The sequence below is a fragment of the Euprymna scolopes genome, chromosome 11 (genome assembly GCF_053919585.1).
Source record: "Euprymna scolopes isolate OS-2025 chromosome 11, ASM5391958v1, whole genome shotgun sequence".
NCBI lineage: Eukaryota > Metazoa > Mollusca > Cephalopoda > Sepiida > Sepiolidae > Euprymna > Euprymna scolopes.
This window is the reverse complement of record NC_136492.1, coordinates 109,783,758-109,807,476: the sequence shown is the minus strand read 5'-3', so window position 1 is coordinate 109,807,476 and position 23,719 is coordinate 109,783,758. Positions and strand designations below refer to the sequence as shown.

At 37.1% G+C, this 23,719-nt stretch overlaps 1 protein-coding gene across 2 annotated transcripts in view; it reads left to right on the top strand.

Moving 5' to 3' along the window:
- LOC145288069 (leukocyte elastase inhibitor-like) overlaps positions 1–20,089 on the top strand; it is a 32,527-nt gene extending 12,438 nt beyond the window's left edge. The window contains exons 1-2 of one of the 2 annotated variants that reach the window (XM_080136124.1): positions 17,947–18,018; positions 18,664–20,089. In XM_080136124.1, coding sequence (XP_079992250.1) covers positions 18,686–19,846 — 1,161 coding nt within the window. In that variant the 5' untranslated portion in view covers positions 17,947–18,018; positions 18,664–18,685 and the 3' untranslated portion in view covers positions 19,847–20,089. Of the gene's footprint in view, positions 1–17,946; positions 18,019–18,663 lie in introns of those variants that run through there. The other variant, XM_080136123.1, reaches the window with a different exon arrangement.
- Positions 20,090–23,719: the final 3,630 nt, after the last annotated feature.

Here is a 23,719-nt window from a genome sequence, read left to right as displayed (position 1 = left end):
TGTTTTCTGGCTTGTTTTGAACAGAAAACAAGCTGGACAATCTCTAAGTGGGCATTGTCAATCACGTAGGATATGTTTAGCAGTCAAAGATGCTCAGGATCAATATGAACCATCACCTCGTTGACATATCCCCAGTACTGCCAGAGTTTGCAGCGTTTAGAAAAAGCATGTTCAGGCATTTCTTTTGCTGGCATCCTGCAGCAGGAACACCTGAGCGACCTCATCCCAGCTGTGCTATTAAAAAAGTGCTCAGCCGAAGTAGCTCCAGTTCTCTCCAAACTCTACAACAAATGCCTTAATGAATCTTGCTTTCCGAGCTGCTGGAAAACTGCTTCTGTGGTACCAGTATTCAAGAATTCTGGCGAAAGAACTGACCCATTAAATTATCGCCCTATTAGCCTCCTCCCACTTTTTGCCAAAATATTTGAGACCTTAATTAACCATGCTCTAGTCCAGCACCTTACAGATGCTAAACTTCTGACCGACCATCAATATGGATTTAGACAAGCCCGTTCCACGGCAGACATCCTCACTGTAATCTCTGAACGCATATACCATTCACTGGACAAAGCGGGAGAGGGCAGAGCGGTAGCTCTAGATATATCTAAGGCTTTTGACAGGGTATGGCATGAGGGTCTCCTCAGGAAGATTAGATCTTACGGTATCACTGGTAGAATACTTAACATAATTAAATCCTTCTTAGATAAGAGAAAAATCCAGGTTGTCCTCGACGGTCGTACGTCTAAACAATATAATATAAATGCCGGAGTGCCCCAGGGATCTATCCTTGGTCCTCTGCTGTTCCTGATATTCATAAATGACCTCCCCGATAAAATTGCCTCTGAGATGGGTATATATGCTGATGACACCACACTCTATAGCAGGCACGACAGGAAAACAAATGAACATATATCTAAAGTAATGGCAGAAACACTAGAGGATGACCTCAAATCAGTAGTGGAATGGGGACAAAAATGGATGGTAACGTTCAATGCCACCAAGACAAAACTGGTTTCATTCAATAATTACAGGAAACCTTCTGTACCACCTATAGCAATGGCCAACAACTCTTTAGCTGAGAGTACGTCTTTCAAGCTCCTTGGCCTAACGTTCACAGGAAACATGAGCTGGAACAATTACATCGAGGGCATTGCCAGGGCCGCTGCGAGGAAGGTGGGCTCTCTCTACCGTGCTAGAAAACTTCTAACACCCGAAAGTATCCTGTACCTCTATAAGGCCACTATTCGCCCATGTATGGAGTATTGCTGTCATATTTGGGCCGGTGCATCGGCTACTAGTCTCTCTCTCCTTGACAGGGTTCAAAAGAGAGTCGCAAATCTGATAGGCCCTAAACTGGCATCAAAACTTCAGCCTCTGTCCCATCGTCGAAACGTTGCATCCCTCTGCCTGTTCTACAAGTATTATAATGGTGAATGCTCTGAAGAACTGCAAGCACTTGTGCCCCCACGACGTGAACACCCTCGACAGACCCGACAAGCTGCAAAATCCCACCCCCACACTGTAGAGATCCCTAGATGTAAAAGATCGTTCTACTCCAGTAGTTTCTTCCCCAGAACTGCTAGACTTTGGAATTCCATTCCAGGTCACTGCTTCCCCAACTGTACTGACATGCATAAGTTCAAGTGCAACGTGAACCAACATCTCGCTGCCCTAATCCCTACATAGTGCCCCAGTAGATGTTTCCCCTGATAGTAGCCCCCTACACCAAAGTGGCAATGTGCCTTGTTTGGGGTGAAAATGTAATAAAAAAAAAAAAAAAAAAAAATCCACTATCCCAGAACTGAAGGGTAATGCATTCCGGGCCAACTGCCAAGTCAGAGAGAACTGAGTTATTGAGATGATTCGGATCTGGCGCCCAACACCTCTATGCAGATTCTCTCTTCCAACCATTCCAACTGCTTGACAAGCAGGTTATCTGCAGCTCCCTTACTATGTGGAGTTCCTTTCTAGAAGTCAAGGAAAGGTCACTGGATCTTAGAAGCTTTTTGAGCACTGCTCAGCAATCTCCGGGGAACTGCCTGTCACCCTTTTGGCCTATGATGGTCCTCGACTGAATAATTAAGAATGAGGTTGGGAAAGATATTATTGACCACGGAATTCCATACAAATTCCTTTGACAGTGTTTGACTAAGGAAGGCTAATCTCTTGGCATCTCAATGTTACATCAAATTGGGCATTCCCAAGCCTCCCTCGCATGGACGTTGAATACAGACCTGCCTGCAAACCCAATGCCTGTTCCTGTCCCAAAGAAGCAAGAACAGGAGGCGTTGAAGTATCTTTAAATGTTTTGCAGGCAGAAGAAGTATGGCCAAGCGGTACAGGGGGAGAGGACGACACATGCCTCAGCTCTACCTTTTAAGGAGAGTTTCCTTCGAAACCATGAGTTAACCCATGCTTTGACCTTTGACTACCTCCAAGAAATTCCTTTTGAGCTGGTGATCCAGTCAAAACCACACACCAAGGATTCAGCTAAAAGGATCTGCAAATGATCGAACTTGCCTCCCCATGTCTTAGCTTGTGAAGTAGTACAACACAAGGATGTATAGCTGAGGCGATAGCAAACATCCCTGATGCACCGACCAGGATATAGCAAAAGATTTTTAATTCTTTCCCTTAACCTACACCATTGCTGTCAGTGCGTGATAAAATATGAAGATCCATTTCTCTAAAGCAGGAAGCGATGGTCAATCTTGTCAAAAGCTTTGGACTGGTTCAAATTGATCAAGATGACTTCCATGTTATCTTCTATCCCACCATTTAGGATCATACAAATCAGATTCAAGTTATTCTAAATCGATCTCCTCTTCACAGTGTAGTTTTGCTCAGGTTCGATCAACTCTTCAATAACCCCCTGCAACTGGTTTGATAGGATCTTGCCCAAAATCTTTAATTTTGTATTCAGTAGAGCTATGGGCCTGTACTTCTCTATTTCCTCCCTACCATACCTGTCCCTCTTCCTCTATGATTTGACCCAAGATGGAACCCTCGTCAAACCAATGGTTGAACACATCCATCAGAATCGGTATAAACATGTGCAACAGCCTCAAGTACAGCTTATAGGTCAGACCATCTAGTCCCGGCAATTTTTTTTTTTCAGCTGGCCTGTTTCAACACAGTTGAGATCTCACACTCTGTGACCCTGCCTTTGCAACCAGCTGGTCTAGTTGCATCAAGGTAGGACGAATCTGCCAAATTGTCATTAAGCTCTTGTACCAGAAGACTAGAATGTTGCGTAAATCGCTCCTCAGCCATTCTTGTTCTTTGTCGGATTGAAGTATGGTCCTATGCAGTTCTAGGAGGTCCACTCTCCCAAGCTTTGTTTTCTTGCTCTTTAAGAAAGGGTTAAATTTTTTGCTGCTACTTGCCTGAGGTGCCCCTCCTGAGAAATGTTGATAGAGCTGTCCAGATATTTTTGTAGGTCAGAATGCCTTTCTAGGTTGTTGGCTTTTCAAATTCCACTTTCACTTGTGTCAGATTTTCTAATTGTGAAAGAATGATAATCATTGAGAGACAGTTCGAAACCCTGATGATGAGTTTCTTGTAAGAAAAATTTAACAAAAATGATTGCACCTTGAATGAAATATCTATTCACGAATCCAATCTCAATGAAGCAACCAAAACAATGTTTGCTGACTGAAATTAAACTTAATGCTATATGGTAGTTTCTTTTTCTTTTTTTTTCCTTTTTTTTGTAATCAATTTTCACCCCAAACAAGGCACAGTGCCACTTTGAAGTATGGGGCTACTATCGGGGACATAATTTGCAGGTGCATTATGAAGGGAGTTGAGTAGCAAGATGTTTGTTCACATTACACTTTAACTTCTGCATATCAGTACAGTTGGGAAAGCAGAATCCTGGAAGGGAGCTCCAAAGACTTGCAGTTCTGGGGGAGAAACTATTGGAGTAAAAGGTTTTCTTAAAGGAATCTCTACTGTAAAGGGGTGGGACTTAGTTGCTTGTCAGGTTTGTCGAGTAGTCACGTCGAGGAGGTACAAATGCTTGTAGTTCGTCAGAGCATTTACCATCAAAGTATTTGTAGAACAGGCAGAGGGATGCAATATTTTGTTAATGGGACAGAGGCTGAAACCTAGATGACAATTCAGGACCTATCAGGTTGGTGACTCTCTTTTAAAACCTGTCCAGGAGTGAGAGACAATTAGCAGATGCACCAGCCCAAATGTGACAACAGTACTCCATACATGGGCGAATGGTGGCCTTATAGAGGTACAGGATACTTTCAGGCATAAGTAATTTTCTAGCACGGTAGAGAGAGCCCACCTTCTTTGCAGCAGCCTTGGCAATGCTCTCAATGTATCTATTCCAGATCATGTTCCCTATAAACGTTAGGCCGAGGAGTTTAAAGGAAGTATTTTCAGGTAATGTGTTCTTGTGTATTGGTGGTAGAGAAGGTTTCTTGTAGTTATTGAAGGAAACAAGCTTCATTTAAAAACAAATAACAAAAAAAAATAAATAAATAAAACTAAATATATACCACTCTTAGGCCCTTTTCACTGTGATCGAAGTGTAGTATTTGTTCTGATACTACACTCCATCAGTTGTCTTGTTGATCGGTGAAACACAGATCCATCTGGATAGAGGCAGTTTTAATTTTTTTTATCTCAATCCAGTGGACCTCTTTTGAGGAGCTTGAGTTTCCAACATTAATAACCAACTATTGTGTCTGACTCTACGCTTGTGGGGAATTAAGTAAATAAGGACATTCTTGTCGGGTTGTTATCTCAACTCACCTTTCGATATTCTCACGCTGTCAAACGATTAAGAAATAGGCAAAGTGAAAAGCAATGAAAAAATCTATTCATTACATAAACAAAGCTTCTTTCCTAGAACTTTCTGCCTGTGAAACTCTATTCTGTTAGTCTGCTTTCCAGCTGACTACAGCACGGTCATCTTCAAGTCCAATGTAAACAAGTTCTTGTATTGCTTGGATTAATCAGACAATTGATTTCACATTATGTTTTCTGCACAGCATTTTGGTCGATGTAACCTTCGGCCTTCTCAAGATGAGAACAATTGTTGGATTAATCCAAATAATACAAACATTCATCCCAAAAATTAAAAACTGTAAAACAAGTTCTTGTTGAACCGACCCCTTAAATAGTCAATTTCTACTATCGATCACTACACTGTTGTATCCGTGACTATCATACACTCATTAACTAATCCTTATCCACAAGTGGTCTTCGGGCCTTGATAAGTGGTGACTCCCTTGTAAAAAGAATTAAAATAATAAATTTTTTCAATTGCTAATGTCTTATTGAACAAACAAACGTAAAGAGTTATGAAGAAAAAAGTTAAATGAAGAAAATGTTGTTTTGTCTATAAAAAAAAAAAGAAGCAAACTAACAAGTTGTTATATTTGTGTTGTTTAATGAGAAGCCGGTAGTCAGGAGCTATAGCCAACGTTCATTTACCCAGTAAAAAGTGTGAAGCACTAACACTATGTTGTGAATAACATAGCTAAAGTTCTCATTGCATCTCTCTACCAACAACACTTGGGCGTTTGCATATCAGTATAGACAACGTGAATGGGTGCCCAAGTCAAAAAGATAACCTTTTCTAATTGGCTGAAGTCCAACCAATCGAGATTAAGTATTTTTATCCAAATCAGTAGTAAGTATTTCAACAAAGTGAAGAGCAAATATTTCAAATTTAATCTATATATATAAGAGCGAAAATGTGTGTGTGTATGTATGTATGTTCGCTTTTTGTGTATGTCTGCAAAAGGCTTTTTTCCGTCAGGTTCTCGAGGCCATCGCTCTTCTTAAAACTTTTTATATCACATCGAAATCATAATATCTATGAGTTAACAATGGGGGTCACCTTTCTATTTAATTTGCCCAACTTTGAAAAGTTAAATATTCTACATTTTTGGATCGTCGCATGTGAATTTGTTTTTTTCATATAATAAAAGTGAAACTACGGAGCTGGCATCATTGTTCTGGTCGCGATCGCCGGGAACGTCCAAAAACAATCAGCTTTGATCAATGCGGAATTTCTCCTTATATCAGACAATTGCTATTCAATTTGGACAATCCCCTTTAAATGAGGAGCTGGTTTCTCCCCCACCATCATCTTGGGAAAGCCAAAACTGCCCCACATTGAAACAAAGTAAACAAACCCCAAAAAGCGGCCCTGCAGTAAATAAAAAACTGCCACTTCATCGTAACGCTTCCGCGATGACCTCATTAAGCAGCCACCTGTCAATCAAACCTCTTTAACTTGACTCACTTTTTAACCCTTAACTTAACATGCTTATCAATTCCTCTCCCCGCGTGGCCAAGATGGTTAGGTGGCTGGCTTTTTTCCCCTTTCATTTCCACCTTCGCGTCAAGGCTTCGGGGTTCAAGCCTACCTTCCTACTAAAACTTTTTTTTCTTTTATAACGTTTTTTTTAACACACACACACACACACACACACACACACACACACACACACACACACCTCCAAACACCTGGGCAACGGCAGGTATGCCCCCGCTAGTCTATAATATAAATCTCACCTGTATGAATGTATTTATGTATGTCTGCCAAAAACTTTCGACAGAGGTGATGGACTTTCACAAGATCAGTATCGTTTTGAAGCGCGACCCTTTGGACGACAAATATTGAAAAATTGGCTAAAAACATTAATTTCTTCACCCTCAACTGGGTAGTTTTCTACTAGGAGGGGTCGCTTTTTCAAAAGTCATCCTCTCTTTTCGATTGACTAGCCTTAATTTAAACCTCTGCTACTTCCGGTTTAGCGATGGTGAAATCGCAAAGATGTCACTTTTTTTATTTTTACGTTCTTTTCCTCCTTCACGGTACAGGTTCAAGCCTACCTACTACCACTTTTTTTTCTCAACACGCACCTCCAAACACCCGGGAAACGCCAGACACCCAGGCTAGTCAATCTGAGTCTTAACTTGGAGATAACAAGTCTGTGATCCGTCTAGCACTTCTTATATATATATGAACACCAAAAGATGGAGGAAGTGAGGAAGCATGGCTGTGGAAATCTTTTTACCCGAATACGATGTCCAGCATGTTAAAAATATACCATTTGTTGTAAAAATCTAATGGATAAACATCTGAAGAAGTTGGTGGGGACAGGATATTTTTACGGAAACATAAAGCGTAAAATTGCCACTCATTAATGAAACAACTGTAATGGAAAAATCCAGGAAATAAACGAAGGTTATAAAAACGAAAACGTGAGTCCTTGAATTTCCAACAAAACTTTGCACTATATATATATATATTACGTTTCTGAATTTTTGAGATGAGGATTGGTTATATGTATTATTATTCATCAGACTACTGTTCTCATCTTGAGTGTGATTTTCACAACGTTTCAGCTGATATAACCTCCGACCTTCTTCAGGCGTATCTTGTTGAACTCGAAAATGTTTCTGTCGAACTCGGGAATTAGGATGAAATTTTGAGCGGAAGCCTTTATTTACTTCACAGGGGTAGCATGCTCTTGTTCCATCAACCATGACTGGATAGAGGTCCTAAGTAATTCACAAATGTATATTTTGGTCGAACCTTCAACCTTCAGGAGAATATCACTTTTATAATTGATTTTTCTCAGTACTCTAACCACTACGCCACGGGTCCTTGCGGACAATTCTAGTATGAATTTTAGGAGCCTTAAACCTACTTTTTATTTCTAGTTGTAAATATCACCATTTATTACTAATTATTACTATATATTAATGTATATCTATCTCTATACTTATTACTTGTATATATTAATGTTTTTTTTTGTTTTTTTTTTACTTGTATATATCATATATTGTTTATAATTACTGGTTCCCATATCGTATTGAATTCTATACTAGGTCTACTTAGCAGTTGGTTATTCCCCAGCAGATGTGCTGCTTCTTTAAGTCGTCTTACTATCCACCGTTCCTTTCTGTCTATAATTTTTACTTCGTCCCATAATGGTAGATGGTTTCCCTTTTCTTTCCGGATATGGTCAGCTATACCTGACTTTTCAGTCTCTTCACGTACTACGGCTTTTCGATGTTCTTCTAACCATACTTTCACGTTTCTGTATAGTTTTCCACATTTACATGGGATTTCATATACACAGTTCTTAGTCATGATTTTTTCTGTAGGGGGCTTGACTCTCACAAGCTGTTTCCGGAGAGTTGAATCATTCCTGAATTCTGTCCTGATGTCATATGGATTACATATTCGTTGAAGTTTTTCAGACAAGCCCTTCATATATGGTATACAAACTGTGGTGAGTTTCTGAGTTGTGTCCTTTTGTTTGTGATCCAGATTTCTTGGAGCTGATGTCATGCTCTCAACTCCCACCATCCATATAATGTAAAGAAAGAAATCGTCCGTTGCTTATAACGCCGAGCAAAAGCAATATTAGTAATATCAGTGCATATCAAGAGGAGATGGACAGTTTAACAGAAAACCTCCACCGAAACAACTATCCAGAGAGCATGACATCAGCTCCAAGAAATCTGGATCAAAAACAAAAGGACACGACTCAGAAACAATTGTAAAAGTGATATTCTCCTGAAAGTTGAAGGTTCAATCCTCAGGGTGGGCGACCAAAATCTACATTTGCGAATTACTTAGGACCTCTATCCAGTCATGGCTGACGGAACAAGAGCACGCTACCCCCTTGAAGCAAATATACGGTTCTGCTCGAAATTTAGTCCAAATTCCTGAGTTCGACAAGAAACATTAGGAAAATCACACTCAAGATGAATCCGATGAGTAATATTGTGATTAAAAAGCAGTACAAACCTGACCTCGTACAACAGGCCGTCCGTTTCAGGAAAGAGATAAAAAAAAAATGGCTGCTCCTGCTATTTATGACCTGGTGGTCACGTGAGGTAACAAGAGTTGGGGGAAATATGCAAATAAGATGCAGTCGATTTTTCAAATAAAAAGTCTGTGCATCAGAGAGTGAGGGTGTGTCTCTTGGGCAGAAGTAAGTTTCTTACAGATCTGCTGGGGTTTGAATGGTTTCTAATATAACCAACATATTTAACTGCAAGCTATTTCGGCACAATGGCAAAAGTGAGCGAATGGGTAAGGTTAAGCAGCGACATTCTTTACTGGAGAAGGCGATGTAGTCGCATGGCTTAACTAGCTGAAGAAGATTGAAGACAGAACCACATTGATTTCAATGTATTTAGAAAGGAATGCTCTACAATGCGGTCCATCTAGAAATGGGAGAGACAAATCAGACTATTAATGAAAACCTGATTAAAAACCGCATTTTCAGAGAGCGCGTTTGAGGATTATAATAAGCTCAGAAGAGTTACCTGGGTCAGATAGTTGGTGGATGCGTATGTTCCACAGATAATTTCCACCTTAAATATGTTTCCAAACGTTTTCGTATGGGCACTTTTGTTGATAGTACACACATGAAACTCTAGACCCTTCAATGTAGTCTCCTCCAGCTACAATGCACTTGTTGTATTGTTCAAATAATTTCTGGAAGGACCCATGTAAGTCCTTTTGTGTGAGCGTGTCAATTACTCTCGTCACAGCCTCTTTCATCTGGCTACAATACACTTGTTTTACCATTCCAACAGTTTCTGGAAATCTTCTTGTGTGAGCGTGTTAATGGCCTTCATCACAGCCTCTACTTTTACCATTAGATAAAAAGAAGGAAAAGAGAAATAAAAGAGTGTAAAACGGAAAATTGTGCGAACGACTATCAAATTTAAAAAGAGGAATTTGAAAGAGGAGTACGTGTGTCAGCGCTTGCAAAGGAATCTGAAATGTCATTGCAATTAAATTTATAAAATCCCTAACGTTTACAGATAAAAAGGGACTTTTAAACTCTGGAACCAATTAATTCTATTTCAGTTAATTTAAAGGAGAAATATTGTTTCGGTTGTTGAACATTTCGGTGTTCGAACAAACATCTGGAACGAGTATTATTATTGTTATATTCCTAAATACTTAGGAAATAAAGACAAACGTGAGTTACACCGAGTGGTATGTGTAATGGGGTTTATTTATAATACAGAAACGTAAGGCTGCTCGCCTAAGGTAAATAGAAGTACATAGTAACAAGTATGGGGAAGAAAGTCTGATAATCAACACGTAAGACTATCCGTCTTACTGCGACTGCTTGTCTGCCGCTGTCTGCCAAACAGTCCAATATATATATACAGTTTGTAACCGGTGTATAGCCAGTTATGTTCCTTCACAACACCTCCCCCTGAAGCTGAAATCTTCCTGATTTTAGCTTAAATACCTCTTCCTTTTAGGGTCAGGGCTTAATCTCCTGGTAACTTTTCTCTTTCTTGCGCTTTTCCTTCTGGTCAGCGTTACCCGGGGTAAAGGTTTCTGTCCAGCCCGTATGGTCGGTTCAGGCGAAATATTCATTGTTTGCGGTACACACGCTGGTTTTGGTATATCAAAAATATCGCACAATGTTTCCATTGGTGTCTCTTCCACATTTGGAGACAGTCTGGGACGTATTTGATTTCTGTGTCTTTTGCAGACAAAACTTAATCCTTGGATGGTATAAACCATGCTCCCAATCCTTTTTTTGATAATACCTTCAACCCACTGATTTCGTCCATTTTGAAAATTTTTGAAATATACATTTTCACCTGGGGAGAAGCACTTGGTATTAAGGTTTTCTTTTTTGAAAACTTTCTTTTTCTCTGGTAGCAGCCTATCGAAGACAGATCTTATCTTTCTTGCAAACATTAGCTCAGCCGGGGAAGAATTGACATTATTATTAGGATTTGGTGTCACCCTGAAAATTGCTAAAAATGTTTGAATACATTGTTCGTCTGTGTCCGTAGTAAGATTTTTCTTAAGTGCCCTTTTAAACGTATCTACAAATTTTTCGGCCAACCCATTCGATCGTGGATGGTACACAGGTGTTGTCATATGTAGAATATTTAGTGAGTCACAGAATTCTTTGAATTCATGAGCAGTAAATGCTGTTCCATTATCGCTCACTAAGGTTTTTGGCACTCCAAAACGGCTAAAAATTTCATTAAGCGCACTCACAGTGTTTTTTGCTGTTGGATGTCTAAACTTAAATATTTCTGGCCATTTTGAAAAAGAATCTACAATAATCAAGTAAAAATAACCATTTATAGGTCCCGCATAATCAATATGCAGACGTGACCAGGGTAGGTCCGTCTTTGGCCATGGCGTCGTTTTTACTGGAGGATCTCGAGCTGCTAATTGACATCCTCTGCATGTCTTGACACATTTTTCAACTTCCTTGTCCATACCAGGCCAGTACACATATCCTCTCATAAGGGATTTCATTCTCGAAATGCCCGGATGGCCTGTATGAAATTCCTTCAGAATTTTCCTCTGTAACGTTAGTGGAATTACGATCCTCTCACCATACATGAGCACATCTTCACAGATGGAAAAAGGCGTTGTTTGATCTACCTTTTTATTTTTTTTTATCCATCCCAATTGATTTTTCATTTTCTTAATGAAAATGTCATTTACTGCCTCTTTTTTTATTTTTTCGAAAGTTACCGGAAGTTCACGTATCATATTACACATTGAACTTGTACATTCACTTTCGTCTTTAAGCGCAGCAATTACCGTTTCTTCGAAACTTTCGCTTCTTTTAGGGATCAACCGTGATAATGCATCTGCGTGTCCTAACTTTTTTGAGGATACATGTTCCATCTTAAACTGATAGTTTAAGAGGGTTACAGCCCATCGCTGTAATCGATTCGCAGTATGTGTGGGAATGCCTTTCTTTGATCCAAATATGGTAAGTAGGGGTTTATGGTCGGTTTGCAAAATAAAAGATCGTCCATGGAGAAATCGATTGTACTTTGTAATTCCAAATATTATCGACAGCGCCTCTTTTTCAATTTGGCTGTAATTTTTCTCCGCTGCAACCAACGTTCTTGAAGCATGGGCGATAGCTTTTGTCCTACCATCCTCATACTTGTGAAGTAATACAGCGCCAACACCGTAATCACTGGCGTCCGTTGCTAGTATTAGTTCCTTTTCTGGATTGAAATGTGCCAATGCTAAGTCTGACAGTAGACATCTTTTGATATTTTGGAAAGCAGATTCACATTCCTTATTCCAGTTCCATTTAACACCCTTTTTCAGTAACTCGTTAAGAGGAGCTCTTAAATTATGTATGTTAGGGATGTAAATTGCATAGTATTGAACTAATCCCAAAAACGATTTTAATTTTGTCACTGAATCTGGAGCAGGCATCTTTTCAATTGCTTCAGTCCTTTGTGGATCCGGTCTTCGACCCTCTTTGTCGATTATTTGACCTAGATATTTAATTTTTTTCATAAAAAAATCGCATTTTTCTGGGCTCAATTTAAAACCAAATTCCTGTATTCTTTTGAATACTTCTTTTACATGCTTCTTATGATCTTGCAAATTTTCACTTTTAATTAGGATATCGTCAAGGTAGGCCATTGAAAATTCCAACCCTGCCAGCATCGTGTCCATAATTTGCTGGAAAATAGCAGGAGCAACCTTTAATCCAAAAGGAAGCCTCTTTAGCTTAAAAATGCCCTTATGAGTATTTATGCCTAAGTATTTGGAGCATTCATCGCTGATCTTAATTTGCAAGTAAGCATCTGAGAGGTCTATCTTAGAAAAAATTTTTCCTCCGTTAAGCTTAGAGAACAGATCTTCTGCGGACGGAAGGGGATAATTATGGTCCAATAGACAGTCATTTAAACCCGTTGAAAAATCTCCACAGACCCTTATTCTGTTATTTTTTTTCTTTACATACACGGTTGGACTTGCCCAATCTGTGTGGTTAACTTTTTCAATGACTTCCAGTTGTTGAAGTCTATCCAACTCTTTTTCGATTGCGTCCATCGCTGAAAAAGGCACATTCCTTTTAGGTTTGAATACTGGAGTGGCATTTTTCTTTAATTCAAATTTTGCCTCTGTCTTAATACAGAGTCCTAGTCCTTCGGCAAAAACATTGGGAAATTCAGTTTTCAAATCCTTCAGGAAGTCTTCCCTTTGGTTTGCTTTTTCTGCAGTTAAAACGTTACAAAACGAATTTATGGGTTTCTCCCATAAATTAAACAGGACAATCCAATCTACCCCAAACAGGCATGTATTCTTTCCTGGTACGACGTACACTTTGGATTTATGAGTCTGGTTAGCGAATGTCACTTTGCATTTTAATTCTCCCTTGAACTCTAATCTTTTGCCGCACACACTTCTCGCCGTCTTTCTGGTTTTCGTTAATTCAGGTCGACCTATCCTTTTCCATATATCTTCATTTATAATACTAATATCTGCACCGCTATCCAGAAGCAATGTAACCAGATGTCCATTTATCCGAACATCAACATATTTCCGTCTTTCGCAGCTTTTTTCTTTATTCATGCGAAGCGTATTTACATTATCGGTCCCTTGTCTTTTCTTCTGGGCACAGTATGTTCCCTTGTGACCTCTGAGACCACATTCATAACATATTTTGTTCCTAAACCAGCAGGTCTTATTGTTGTGTCTTAAACTACCACAACATTTACACTTTAGCTTTGGGTCTTTGTATCCTTTAAGGATCCTGTGTTCTTGGAACCTGGACTTTCTTGTGGTCCCTTGCCTTTTTACCTGCTGCACCTTAAAAATATTTTTCTCTTCAATGCGAGTGTTGTCTTTCTTTATGTTAATCAGACGTTGACACTCTTCAGTGACTTTTTGCAATGTTATGTTAGGATCCGCCTCCATAATTGTTAGGATCCGTGAACGTATATCTTTGTCCCTTGGTGCTGTGAGACCTTGTACAAAGATTAAACATTTAAATTGGTCTGCGGAAATTTCATTCAATTTAAATGATTCGCATAAACAGTTCACAGTGCAAGCATATTCTAGATAGTCTTCAGCTTCTGCCTTCTGAATGTTCAAACATTTGTATCTAGAGTGAAATAGGCTATCCCTTTTATCAAATATTTTCGACAAGGTACTAATTGTTTCCTCGAACGAAACCTCCTCCGGTTTTTTTGGTAGAATTAGATTTGCATACTTGGTGTTTTCATCAGTACCCAGTTTTTGTAGTAGCAGGGTAACTTTTTCCTCATCGGTCCAGTCTAAACATCTTTTCGTAAAAATTGTTTCGTATCTTCTGTAGTATGCAGGGAAAGTAACACCAGTATCCGGGGAGTAACGAAATTCCGTTAGTGAATTTGAAATACCCTCGGCAGAAAAATTAGTCTTCTTCCCGGTCGACGTTAGAATTAGCTTTTCTAAATTCTTTTGCTGTGTCGACATTTGTCGTTGTAGTATGTTTGTTTGTTCTTGTTGTGCCTCTAAAGTTTTTTGTGTTCTTTCTTGTTGTTGTTGCAGCTGTTGCTGTAGCTGTTGTTGTTGAATTTGTTGTTGTTGTTGTTGTTGCGCTAAACATTGTTGAGTCATTTTTGTCTGTTCCTGGATGCTAAGGGCTAGAGCCTTAGTTAACTCTGCTAATTGTTCCATGTTAGCTTCTAGTACAAAAATGTCTTTTCGAATTCTACACAATAATTCCAAAGAAAAATCGTAAATTTACGTATATCGTAAATTAGTAGCAATATGCAGACACAACACGTTTCAACAAAGTTCATCCATAGTAATTCAACAGGCTTTGTAAAATAATTCTTTTTTTTTTTTTTTTTTTTTTTTTTTCAACAACGTAAGTTCATACACAAAATATTTCTTACTTCCCACGACAAATAGTTCCAATTATTTATATAAAGGCAATAACAAACAATTAATTTTCCAAAAAAAAAAATATATGGCTGCCGTTCCCACGTGGCATAAAATGGTACAATAGTCGTTGTATTTATATTTTTTCTTTCGAAACTCGTAATCCTTTAGTGTAGTTTCGAATTCAACTTGCGACCATTTTTTTTTTTTTTTTTTTTTTACTTGTCAAAATAAATATAAATTCCACTTTACCTTGAACATGTTTCTATAATTTCTTGTGAGTTCTTTACGAAGAAAAATCCGTACTTTTCGCTACTTTAGGTAGGAAAAATTTTTAAATTCATTGACGCACGTGGTCAAAAATCCTTGTGTAATTTGTTTTTTTCGTAAAACAAAAAATCCTTGCATTGTACACAGTCCTTGGTACGGTAATTTATCTCTGTTAAGAGAAAGAACATCCTTTCGTCGCCATTGTTATATTCCTAAATACTTAGGAAATAAAGACAAACGTGAGTTACACCGAGTGGTATGTGTAATGGGGTTTATTTATAATACAGAAACGTAAGGCTGCTCGCCTAAGGTAAATAGAAGTACATAGTAACAAGTATGGGGAAGAAAGTCTGATAATCAACACGTAAGACTATCCGTCTTACTGCGACTGCTTGTCTGCCGCTGTCTGCCAAACAGTCCAATATATATATACAGTTTGTAACCGGTGTATAGCCAGTTATGTTCCTTCACAACAATTATTATGATTAAAGATTATGACATGAAGAATGTTTTAGAGTTAAAATCAATTTAGTATTATGAAGAGATAGGAAAAAAAGACGTTTTAATGATTTTTTTGTCTTGAGCAATAAAAAAAACATGGCAGCATTCCATAAGTCTCTATTTAATGAAAATCACCCTTTTTGAAGCATATTTACACATTTTGAACACATTTTTCTTCTAATTACATGCGTTGTATTAAATATATTTGAAGATAAATTCCTCATTTTTGTTTCCTATGCACATTTTTTTTTATTATCCTATTATTTTTATGCCTTCAAACTTATCATTTGCAAAAATTTGACCTAAAAGTTCAAATGTAAACATTTACTTTGCTGCAGTTATAATCTAAATAATCTGCTTCAAATACCAAAATAGAATAAAAAAAAAAAAAGGAAACTTCTCTTTTTTTATTTTTGCTATTGATTCGTTAGATACATTAATTTATCAGTAACAGGAAACTTCTTCCCTCCTCCTCTCATTATGAAATGAAGGCACCACTTTATAAACGACACACCTGGTCAATAATGGAACTGTCTAATCAATGAATGCTACTTTGCAAACTGTCCTTACAATACTTTACCCCCCCCCTCCGAAAAAAAAAACAAAAAAAAAAAACGCATCCTTGAATGATGTCACCAAGGAGACATTCAAGAACAGTTTTAAGCTAATCAAACATTTCACCCATGATTACATTATAGAAAACCAGTTTTCACCTTCCTTACATAAGCCTACGCCTACGTGAATAGAACTGGTGCTTTATCTTTCTTTTTCTTTTTACCACTACTTTTTATTTATTTATTTATTTATTTATTGTCAGGTAATAAACGTGCGGCCCCATTTTTAAACGTCTATTCTATTCCTACATCCAAAGAACAGACGAAAAGAGGGAAAATCCTATAACTTTTAATTGAAAGAACATCTACAACAAACAGACGTAACTTCATATAGACTAGTGATGGGATGATTCCAATATTTTTCTCCAATTCCGATACAATTACCGATTCTGTTAACTATTTCTGATTTTGATATAATTACGGATTCCAATTTCGATTCTTTAAAAATATTTCAATATTTAACTTTTTAAAAAAATTTTTTTTAGGGGAAGGCAGTCAAATTACCGTAATACCCGTGTAATATATGCATATATTTTTCAGAAACGCAAAAATACACTTGTGGGAAGCGAGAGCAATAGATTTTAGTTTTACTGGTAATTTAAAATACATAAATAATTATCTCATCATTAGTACCATTAATAAAAAATTAAGTTTTAAACAAAGAAAAAAAAAACAATTGAAAGAATCGTTTTTAGCATTGGAAAACTGGCACAAAGTTTTCCGATACTGATTCTGATATCTCCAAAAAAGTTTTAATTTGTCCAATTCCGATTAATCGTCCCAATACCAATTTAGATGTCAATAATTTTACGCAAAGAAAATCATCAAAATAGTTTTAACCCTTTATGACCTGGTTGAACTAATTTTTTCAGTCGTAAATAAATGAATATATCGGCATAAATAAAGTGAGAATTGATTCAAACACACCTTGTATGTATTAGTTCAGTATCTGAGTAGATTGCAACTGTCCATTGCGTACATTCAGTATGCTGCCATCTAAAATTAGCAATAAATATTTTTTTTAATCATCTACATCATAATTCAGGTCATAAAGGGTCAAGTTCAAATATAGTTTAACTATTTAAAGAGAAAAAAAGATCCCGATTTACATAAGTGGCTAATGGATAGGAATGAGGACTATCTAATTGCCTGGACGAGTTCAATTCTCTGGTAATATTCGAGTGGCATCTCACCTTGATAAGTGTTGACTCATTGCTAAACAAAAAATGCAATCAATTATGTTTATTTATGCACTAATATCATTGGAAAAGATATGAACTCACATCTGGCTTTTTGTCAAATACTTGTGTGATCATATGATCAGGGAGGAGTTTAACAATAAAAATGAAAACTTACGAATGAGATGTTTCACATGCTATGTGTGCCCATCTGCCAGACGAAAAAGGGGCTTCTCTTTACAATTGTAGACTTTTATGGTTTGGACTGATTTACATATATGAATATTTAACTTGCGTGTATGGCAACCAACTGAATACAATGAAAGGACGGACTGAAAGCAGTGAATTAATTTTCATAGAGAAGAGCAAGGAGAAAATGGTGGTGCTGGAAACCTGAAATTTTCTTATGGTCAGATTATATGCATGTTTGTATTTAGCCTTGACTTCCTGAGAAAATAAAGATGGCAGTTTGGATAAGATTGGAATTATGTGCTGAGTATACTAATTTCTTCTGTTATTTAATCTTATATTTTGAACTCTCTTAACCATTTCCTCAAACTGATCAGAGAGAAGAGCAAAGAGAAATTAGGTGTGGTGAAAATTTGTTTGAAGTTTGTATTGCCTTTGTGAGCTTTGTTTTCTTATGATTAGATTAAACATATGTTTGTGATTAATTTAAAAAAACAAACTTTTTTTTTACTCTTTTTCAGCCCAATCAAGGCACATTGCCACTTGGAGCATAAGGTGGCTACTATTTAGGATCATGTCTAACAGGCGACTGTGAGGAGTTGAGTAGTGAGATTTCTGTTCACATTACATTTAAACATGCCAATACAGTCAGGGAAGCAGGAAACTGGGGTTGGGAAATTCCAAAGTCTGGCAGCTTGAGGGGAAAAAATATTAAGGTTTTCTAGCATCTAGACACCTCAACAATATAGGGGTGGGATTTTGCTGCTTGGGTTGGCTTGAAGTATATACGTTGTAAGGGAACACATGCTGTGAGTGTATCAAAGCACATTCCATTAAAGTATTTGTAAAATAGGCACAGGGTGTTGTGATGGGACAGAGGTTAGAACTCAACCGATGGTGTGGGATCTATTCTTGGGAAAACAAAGATGATTTTGATAAACAGCCGTGTGTCTAGGATTGAAGTTATGTGAAGAATAAACTAATTTCCTCTGTTAAGACTTCTACTAAAAACAGAACTGCAAGGTAAGGTAACCTCTTATCCCAACATAGTGATTGTTCAGCTGTTCTAAAACTCTCAAAATTCGTTTCGAACACATTTAAATTTTACATTGTGCTACTCTGGGGTAAAGAAACCAATCCATTTTAGTTCATATTTAAACACTAAGATTTACCTTTTTTGAATTTATAATATTTCAAATAATCGTTTTGATTCTTTCTTAATAATAATTTGTTTTCTTTCCAGTTTATCCAAACAGAAGAAAAATATGTCAACTGTTACCAAGAACATTGAAAATTTAGCTTCTTCATTGGATTTTTTCACTTGCAACCTTTATCAAGCAGTGGCTGTCAACAGCAATGAAAATTTATTCCTGTCACCTTTTAGCATTGCCACTGTCTTGTCGATGGTCTACCTTGGCGCCAGAAACAATACTGCCAGGCAATTGGAAAACACTCTGAATGCTTCTTCTTTTAAAAACAAACTTCATGAGGCCTTTCATGAGTATATGAATCATTTGCTGTCAGAGAGTAAGAATGTCACCTTGAAATCAGCCAACCGTATTTATGCAAATCAAAATTTACCTGTTTCTGATGATTATAAAACTCAATTGACCAAGTTTTATCTTTCGACAATTGAAAGCGTCGACTTTGATAAGAAAGCTGTTGAAACGAAAGATGCCATTAATGATTGGGTCGAGCAGTACACTAATGGTAAAATAAAGAATTTAATTCCTGACAATGTTTTGACACGAGATACTCTATTGGTTCTAATTAATGCCATTTACTTTAAAGGAAACTGGGCAGAAAAGTTTCCCAAAGAAGCAACAAGTAAAAGGGAATTTCTTCTCGGCCCTGGCCAACAAATCGAACATGATATGATGTATATCTCTGATAAGTATTTCATAAAAATGGATGCAGATATGCATTGCAAGATTCTTGAACTGCCCTATTCCGGTAATAAACTCAGTATGTTTGTTATCCTTCCAGATCAGATTGATGGCCTTGGTTCATTGGAACAGAGGCTAAAACCAGAATTCTTTCAAAGCATGCTTCAATTGAAAGGGTTCAGAAAACGTGAAGTTGAAGTGTTCCTACCAAAGTTCCGTTTGGAATCCAGATTTGAGATGAAAGATATTTTGTCTGAGATGGGGCTGAGTGATTTATTTGACAAAGAAAAAAGTGATTTATCAGCCATGGTCAGTGAAAAACGTCGAGTGTATGTGAGCAAAGTGATTCACAAAGCATTTGTTGAGGTCAATGAAGAAGGCACGGAGGCAGCAGCTGCAACTGCAGGTTTGGTCATGTGTTTGATGTCTATGGAAATAGGCATTGAATTCAAAGCTGACCATCCATTTTTATTCACCATCGTTGACAAACAATCTCAAACTGTCCTTTTTATTGGAAGAGTGACCAATCCTCAAGTGTAATGTGGAGAATGTATTATCCATTCATGAACTGAAATGGGTGTCAGAAGAACGCAATAATTGCACCAACGATAATGAAATTAAATAGTTTACTTGCAGATATTTTATTATCTTCAACTGCGTTTTTGTTACTGCTTGTTATTCTAACAGAAATGTGGAATTTTAAATCTTTTCACAAGATGCCTTTATCTTTTGATTTTGTATAAACAGAATTGAAAATAAACAAGAAAAAAACATCTTATGAAACACAATTGTCTGTTTTTTTTTGTTTTGTTTTTTTGTAAAGAAGTTTCAGATGTGATTTCATTACTCGGATTTATATGTTTCAAAAGGAAACAACATTTATCAGATTTTAAGAGAAAAAATGTTAATCTCATTAATGATGACACAGAAAAAAAATATCAATGAAAAATGAATTCCTTGACTTTTTTAATTCGTTTGTCATCTTGTCAATAGTTTCTATCTTTTGTATGAATTAACAAATGCATCTAATATTTAAATAGATAATGTATTATTTTCTCATAATAGACGATATTAAATACTAGATAACTATTATTTTAATATCTTATAAAATTTGAAGGGGTGAGGGCTCGTTCTTTATATAGAGACAACCTCTTGAAAGGTTGTCTGTTTATACTCTCTCTGCTGATCCAACATAGGTAAAATCCACTAGCAAGATAAAATTTAAGGTGATTTGAAACAATGTTAGAATAAGCAGATAATGAGCGAGTTTTCCTTCTCCTAGATTAGTTGCTCTACTAAGGCTTGAGAGTCTTATCTATCCTACCATTTTACTCATAATTATTTTATTGGATTTAAATCTATTAGTGAAGTGGTCTTTTTTTTACATAATTTTCACTTCTTTTCCCAAATAGTTACCCATTTAAGTAGTAACTAGGGTCAACACTACTTAACTTTGGTGATCTAATGAAAACTAGTGTTTCAATGTGAACTAGCCGAGGAGAGATCTAAACTGATCCCATGAAAAAAAAAGAAAATCTCTTAGATATTCTTCTAATGCAGGGAAGAGGAACACTGAACGAACATTTTTTGTAGCAAAAAACTAATTGATTCCATGAATACCTTCCTTCATTCTTACAGGAGTTTTTGCATGCACAGCTTATGCTAATGCCATATCTGGTTGACAACATATGACAAGAGATATCTGATTCCATTTAGCTCATAGCTTGTATTCTTTTGTTGATTTCTATGTGATGTAATCTCTTCCTATCACATCTAATTTTAACTTTAAGCTGATGCTTGAAGAATTAAATCAGGTCCTGATCAGAAAAAGACTCAACTACTTGAAATATCTCAGGCATGTTTCACATATCATCATTCTTGCTATGGCTACGATTGCAAGAAACCACACTACGGACCAATGTTGTTAATTATATGTTTAACATCTGAAGGCACACACTCCTTGGAATTGATTCAAGTCATCACCTCGTTGACATACTTCTAGAACAGGTAAAGTTTGCTACAGTTTAAGAAGGCATATTTGACTGTTTCTTTTTCAATGTTGCTGCAAAAAAGAAAAAAAAGGCAAACAGGCATGTCCTTTGTGCTTGGATTGCATTGTAGCATGTTCTCGAGTGATCATCAGGTCAAAGAGTACTTAGAATTATCGAGACAACTTAAATCCAATGGTCGCCACCAATCAGGGATCTCTTCCCTCGATTATTCCAGCCAACCCTCAAACTATTCCGAAATGGAAGCCTCCACTAAATTCATGCATAGTTCCTTTCTAGAATGTGAAAGTCACTGGATCAAGAAAGTGCAGCTCAACACTCTGTGAAGTATTTTGATTTACCTCTTGCTCTATGATGGCCCTCGGCCGTGGGGATGAGGATGCTCTCAGCTGCATGGTGCTATGCAGACACTACTGTCAAAGTTTGCCTCAAGAAACCCAGTCTCTCAGCATATTGATGACTTGTCAAATCAAACATCCTCAGGGTCTCCTTCAAATGAATATTGAATGCAGACCTGTCTGTGAACATGTAGACAGAGCAAGTACTGTCAGTTGCTAAAAGATGACGGGAAAGATGTACATTCCTTTCAAGCTGGAGATCCATGCCAAGGATTCAAAATGGGCTGCAAGCCCAGCAAAAATGCTAGAGATGTGAAGTATTACCACCCCAAGCACCCAACTACAAGCCAATTGACTTGCTATTCATTTTCACCCTCATAATCATTTCATGACATATAAGAATTTCTGCCACTTTCTTGATGTTTCCCAAGCATGACACAAATACAGTGATACAATTGACAAATTTGGAAACTCCAATTTGTGCCTCTCGAGGTAAGACAATTCTGCATAGGACCAAACTTGCTTCCCTGTCTTTTAGCTAACTGAGTAACAGCTCCAATATCTGGACACATAGTAGAGGGACAGAAAATGACTCTGAACACTTCTGATTCACATGCACCTATATCGCTGGTGAGCGATACAAAATCGAGATCCATTTATGACAGTCCAATTTAAAATTAGCAGTCTCTGTCTGACAAAGCTACTTGTTACTCCACATGACAACATCGCTGACTCCAACATAGTGTACCGTGAATTTCTTCTCTGTCAGCTTCTCTTCTCGTTCTGACTATGGTGTCATCTCTCACATTGGTGGCTGCCGAGGGGAGGTGGGTGACACAGGTCCACAAGTATAAAAATAAAGTAAAACAACTTAATGTTTAAAACTTATGTTTTAAATCATGCTTAAGAAAATAGAACTGTAGCTGTGTCAGCAGATATACAATGAATTGCAATCAGATGTAATTGATGACGCTTTAACTGTGACAAAACATGCGGTCTTCCACTCAACAACGTCGCTGACTCCACCATTGTTTCCATGGTCTTCTTTCATCTTCTCTTCTCGTTCGGGTTCTGGTTGTGTCATTATCTTTGCAACTGCCGAAGGGGATGCACTGGCTAAAAAAAAAAAAAAAGAAAAGAAACTCAAAAGAAAACACAGACATAGCTTGGTTTGTGGTCATCACAGCATAAAAAAAAAGCATGAAATAGAACTCCATTTAACACAAAACAAACTATAAACATTTAAGGTTTGAATAACTTTAATCATCTAGAAAAGACTAGATTGAATGTGTGTCTTCAAAAAGTTTCATTTTCATATGTCGTCAGCTTTTAAAATAGTACAAGGTTAGACTTAGATGAATGGAGAAAAAAAAAAAGGAGAATGTTCATAAAGAGTTCAGCTTTTTTTATGTCAAACCAAAATTACAGTAGAAATTAAATTTTAATCATAAAAACCATTATGAGTTGTTTTTATTCATAGACCACCAAAGTATTATTATGGACCTCCAATTTGTTATATTTTTCCTGTAGACCCCCACAAACATTCCATGGATCCTTAGGGTTCATGTGGACCCTGGTTGAAAACCCCTGTTCTAAACTCTGAACGTCAACAAGTCTTGGAGATCTTATTTACAGTGTTTTCCCACGGGACAGAGTTAGACACCAGGGTCGTTTTTTAATGTGGAGAAAAGGAACAAAAAATAAAAATTGTCTCAGTCGTGAAGGATTTCTCCTCCACTGAAAGAGAACAAGAAATTGAAGTGCAGCATCTGAAGAACAGATACTACACTTTGATCTTGACCCGATTCGAATTTGACTGCTGGTTTGCATTTTTTTAGTTTGGAATGTTATGACTAAACAAATAAGAAGAAATAAAAAATAGTCGTAAAATAATAATTGACTTTAGATCATCAAAGAAACTTGTGCACATGTCAGTTGAAAAGTATAGATCCAAATCAATTTCTTCCTTTCATTAAAAAACAAAATAATCAATCCTCCATTATTTAGATATTTTTTGCCAGATGACGAATTTCCACAATCACTTAATGTTATGTCTCATTCGATTT